The following is a 5,723-nucleotide window of genomic DNA, read 5'->3' as shown; positions in this document are numbered from 1 at the left end:
CAAATCATATTCTTCAGGAATATCCATACAAACCATTTTCTTCAGAGTATCTATACAAACCATATTCTTTAGGAGTATGCATTCAAACCATATTCGTCAGGAGTATCTATATAAGTCATATTTTTCAGGAATATCCATACAAACCATATTCTTTAGGAGTATGCATTCAAACCATATTCTTCAGGAGTATCCATATAAATCATATTTTTCAGGAATATCCATACAAACCATATTCTTCAGGAATATCCATACAAACCATCTTCTTCAGGAGTATCCATACAAACCATCTTCTTCAAGAGTATCCATACAAACCATATTCTTCAGGAGTATCCATACAAACCATATTCTGCAGGAGTATCCATACAAACCATATTCTGCAGGAGTATCCATACAGACCATATTCTGCAGGAGTATCCATACAGACCATATTCTGAAGGAGTATCCATACAAACCATATTCTTCAGGAGTATCATTGCAAACCATATTCTTCAGGGTTTTGACTTCAGCACCATAAATTCTATCTTAAAATGAAGAACAATTAGAGGTATATTTGAACTTATTAGAACCATGATTATTTTAGATCACCTATAATAACACGTTTAGAATAGGGATTTAATCTGAAATATTCAGTTTTATAATAAACTTTTCAGATGTTTTTACTGTCTTGCAGATTAAGTGAAAAGTGTTATATGAAATATTTCTTTTTAAGAAATGAATACATGACAAGGTTGATTTAAAAATTATAATTGAATAAACGTGCAATTTCTGTATTATGAAATTATTTATTCTGATCAACATTCATAATAACACGTTTTTCTCTTTTATCCTGTATCATATTGATACATCACATTCCTGTAGGCCAAGTCCATTAGCGCCTGATCCAATCAGGGTTCACTGCACTCTTCAGTCATGTGTTTGTTGTCTATTCTGAACCAATAGAAATAGTATGGCGGTAACATCTATCATTCTATCTATCTCATTATCCAATCAGAGTTATGAATCCCTCAATCGGCGCTATCGGTAAATGGAAATATTAACTTTTACTAAAACTATAGTGATATCATTATTCTGAAATAAAAACTTTATAATTTCATAAATAATAGGAATAAAAAACATTTCATTCTAAGTGTATTCAAGGATTTATGTAAAAATTGTTTTCTAAAACGAAATATTTACGTTTAATTAATCAAATTGTTTAGTCAGCGTCATCGTTTAAAGGGACCCCGTTCACTTCCTATCTTTATTTCTTCAACGCATTTTCTCATTTTCTTTTAGCTTTTTATCTTATTTTCTTATACGCATTTTCTCCTATTTTCTCTATGCGTTTTATCTTATATTTTCTTTTATATGTATTACCTTATTTTTTTCTTTGCTTTTCTCCTTATTTTCTTTTATGCTTGACTTCTTATTTTCTTCTGCGGGAATATTTTCGCGATAACTTATTGACCGGGTTGCTATTTTACTTATTTGTCCCAATGGGACGTAAAGCAACTTATCGTCCCTTTATTTTGGGAATCATAAGTCGGTATTGTTGGTCAAAGGATGGTAAAATATTTATGCATGCTATCACTGGTTTTAATAATCTTTCAGTTCAGTTTCAGCTTTCATCTGGGCAACATGTGGAGAGTAGTTCTCCTCAGTCTTACTTTACTAGGAATATTATATGTACACACAACAGATATTAACGATTTAAATCATGTTCTGCATTGAGTCATGCAATACCAGTACCACTACCTCTCCCCCCCCCCTCCCACTTCAGAATTCAAGTGAATATAAAGAATTAACCATATAAGGGTATAACCTATCATGTTTAACAAATATCGAATTATAAACCATTTCTTAAAAACAAAACAGAGAAAGTTTAGGTTGAGACGTAATGGGTTGAATGGACCGTAAACAAATTTCAAGTTCCCCTCCAGTTATAGAGTGACGGGTCTGATTCTCAATGGTACCCATAAAGTTTGCTTTGATCAAGAATGAATTAGATATCGATGCTGCTTCTTTAAAAAATTATTACTATATACAATTACTATATACAAGCTGAAGCTAAAAAAAAATAAAAATATTCAATTTTTTTTATATGTTGAAAAAAAAATTCGATTGTTTTAACCTGAGACGCCCTCCGGCTTCCCATGAGTGTCCACACAAAGTTTGGCCGGCTATAGGGAACATTATATAGATTAATTTGAATTATTAAATATTATTCTGTGGCCGAATTTAAAGAATTTGAGCGGCGGTTTAAATTTAGGCCGCGGTTTAAATATGGTTGGTTCCACTAAAAATTGTATCAAATGTTTCAAGATTTAAGACGGCGCTGAATTTAAACCCGGTTTTGGCGGATTTAAACCACGGCTCAAATTCTTTAAATTCCATCTCTGGTCACTTAAAAAAACAACGAAAGTTCTTTTAAGCTCTACACTCTTGCACTTCTAATTTTTATTTTCATAAAATAAAAAAAATTTCAGGAAGAACATCCGCATTATTAGAGTGCAATCAATCGTTATTGCTTCTGGGATAAAAATTTTTCTGAATAGAAAATAGAAAATATTCAGTTTACAGGAAGTAAATATGTTAACAGTAAATAGAGTTAATTATACCGGATCCGGATCTTACTGATTTTAAGAAAAGATATTCAGCCAAAAAAATTTTTCTAATAATTTCTTGATATAAATTGCAGTGTTTATTTGTGGACTCTGTGAACGCTAAGTATTCTTAAAATAATAATCAAAATGTCGTCTGTGCCTTTTTGTGATTTCATTTACGGTAATTTTGGTTTCGTAGTTTTATTCATCAAATAAAACTAAAATCTTGTAAAAATTTTAAAAAAAGAAGGAAAACGCTTGACAACCATATTTTAATTTAGAGACAAGCTTTGTCTTAATATTATTAATAATTATTAAATATTAATCAAGATATCGTATCGTATTGCAATTTACTGGGAAATCCTGTAGTTTTTGCAAAACCATAGAGTTCAATAATATTTTGGTAAAAAACACTAATCAATCTAAACCTATAGAAAAGAAAATATTAAATGCTATGAAAACACGGTGCTGAAAACATTGCAGGATATATCTAACTTGTTTTTTTTTCAAGCTTTCGTTAAATTTTATTGATTTAAAACCTGCTTTTGAAGCTCAATTCAGCATTGTACATTTCTTAGACTTTGAGGTGTTACTTGATTATTTTTTAAGTCATCTTTCATTTGGTTTTACAATTTAAGAAAAATATTTTGGTAAATCAAATAAACAGAAAAAAGGTTTGAATTTGATATTAAAAAGGTGTATACCATACATTAAAGGTAAAATGCAAAGGAAAATAAAAGTAAAGATCGGTTCCAAAAAATTCAATACAGGCTTTCCTTTGGATTATTTTGCTGCGGAATTGACTTGAATTGAATTGTAATCCAACCAAAAATATCCCGCCCCCCCCTAAAAATAATACCCCTGTTGCGCCTTATTTTGATTTAAAGGTCTCACACACTCTCAAGCAAAAATGGATAAGAATTATGTCAATTAGTTAAAACCAGATCTAACCAGGGTTTTACAGTGTTAAAATGTAAAGGCCAAAGAGCTACTGAAAAGCATAAGTGAGTTAGAGCGGTAAAATCTAAGCCCAAGGCGTTGCGACACTTCAAAGTCGACCCTGTCTTAAAGATAGATGAGACTGTTCAAAAGCAGACTGAATGTATGTGACCTATGAACACAAGTTCTGTGATATGTCCAGTCCTCCCTAGTACTCAAATTCTAATAAAATGTTGGAATTTTTAAATGTTACAAACCAAGTATTTAGGATTTTTTTCTTCCGGTGCATGTAGGAAACATGATTATTAGCTCTTTAAACTAATCAAGATAACAAAATGAAACCTTTCAAGTGAAAAGGGTTATTGGAAATTTAATGAAGAATGCATACGTATAATCTAGACACAGGGAAAAAGGTCTTTTTTGCCACCTCGTTGCTTCTCTAGAATTGATTTTAAGACTAAGAAGGAGGAAAGCAGATTTATTTTGTTGCATATTAGAAACACAAAACTTTTTTTTCTCTTTTAAGGAGAGTTTTGATTGGAAACATAAAGATTTGAATAAATGTTTAATTCAATTTGCGTGTCTATATCAGTCTGTGTTGAGATATTTTTGTTTTTAATTAGGGTTTCCAATTGGAATTCCGTTGCTCTGAATTGCGCTCAACTGTTCTCGCATTGTGCAGCGGAATTGGGTGCAAGTAAAATATACTTTAGTTGGAAACACTATTTTTAATGGATGTAATGATGCAGATGCAGAGTGATTAATGTCTGCGGCAAATGTCAGTTCCTTTAATTAGAAGGAACAATCAATTGGGCTTTTTTCATTAACAACCAGAAAAATTTGGAATTTCCGATTTTGTGAGCATTAAGGTAGTATGCAGTCTTAGACAATGATACTTTTTATTTTTATTTAACCCCCCCCCCCCCCGGACCAGCAAGAATAAGGTTAATAAGACGACTGCTCTACAATATCAATAATTTTTTTTGTTGATATTTTTCATATTCAGAGTCACTCCCTTTTATTTCAATACATGGTTACTCATAAAAAATGAGAATTTGTAGACGAAAATAAAAAAACCCATTTTGTTCATTAATTTTATAATTTTCTAAAAATTACATACTATTTTGTTTTGGACCTTAATTAATTCATTAGCAACTACAAGATCTTGAAAAATTCAACAAATAAATTAACCAACACAACTTGGTATTTTAGGAGTTTTATTTTGTCATTGAAGTACAGAATCTGAGTTACAACCATGCATTTTTCTCGTAAATGTATGAACTGAGTTAACAGCGATTTCTTCAATTTACAATTAAAAATAGTAATATGGTAATGATAAAATAAGACCTATACAATACACACCGACTATATAGATTCGGGTTTTATCATCTTGATCCAATTAATTATATATTTTATCTATAATTATCAAACCGGTCATTCTATTTAAATCAATTGATATTAGTTGAAGGATAGCTTCAGTTTTTACTTTTAACTTAAAAAATTCATCTTTAATCCTTCTGAATTTCTGCTGCACAGACAAAATTGAAATGGTGAAAGATGTAGTATTGTAGTGAATCAATGATGGTACTCTTTAAGCCAAGCTTTCAGCCTAAAGTGGGGGGCTTTTCTTAGTTTAATAGAGTTAAAAAATCTAATCTCAGACCAATACTTTGAGTTATCAAGTACAGAATTATTTGAAGTATTATTCTAGATAGAAAAAACACAATTTATTTTTAAGATGACTAATTCCCATCACTAGAGAGAATAAAGGATATGATGTCAGAAACTGAACTATCAACTGGTAAACACGTATATAGTCAGATATATCTGGAAGGGAAAAGTATAAAGGTAAATGACAGACGGGGGAAGAAACCAATGAGAGGGGAGAAAGAGAAACCAAAAGGAGAGGGGGGGTGGAGAATGGAGCCAGTGGGTAGTGGTGAAGAGAAAAATGGAGCCAATGGAAGCCCAATGGAGAACTAGAGACAAGGGTAATGGAGCCATAAGGGGAGAACTGGAGAGGAGGAATAGAAACCAAAAAGCTTGAATATAATTTGAAACCCGTTTCATCAATAAATCTTGAAATCAAAGATGTTTACTGAATTTTTCTTAAAACTCGTGTTTCTGTTTTCAAGATTAATTGTAGTTGTACTTTTAGGTTCTTGAAAAACTTCTGAAAACTTGATTTTTTTTTTTTTTTTG

The 5,723-nt window shown here is 31.1% G+C and overlaps 1 protein-coding gene across 1 annotated transcript in view; it reads left to right on the top strand.

Annotated features, from left to right (window-relative positions):
• The first annotated feature begins 5,297 nt into the window (after positions 1-5,297).
• The window catches only part of LOC111702716 (APC membrane recruitment protein 1), a 15,258-nt gene continuing 14,832 nt past the window's right edge, over positions 5,298-5,723 (top strand). The window contains exon 1 of the mRNA XM_023474486.1: positions 5,298-5,322. Coding sequence (XP_023330254.1) covers positions 5,298-5,322 — 25 coding nt within the window. The remainder of the gene's footprint in view (positions 5,323-5,723) is intronic.

Source organism: Eurytemora carolleeae, unplaced genomic scaffold, assembly GCF_000591075.1.
Source record: "Eurytemora carolleeae unplaced genomic scaffold, Eaff_2.0 scaffold462, whole genome shotgun sequence".
Classification (NCBI taxonomy): domain Eukaryota; kingdom Metazoa; phylum Arthropoda; class Copepoda; order Calanoida; family Temoridae; genus Eurytemora; species Eurytemora carolleeae.
The sequence above is the reverse complement of the archived record's forward strand: the minus strand, read 5'-3'. Positions and strand labels throughout refer to the sequence as shown.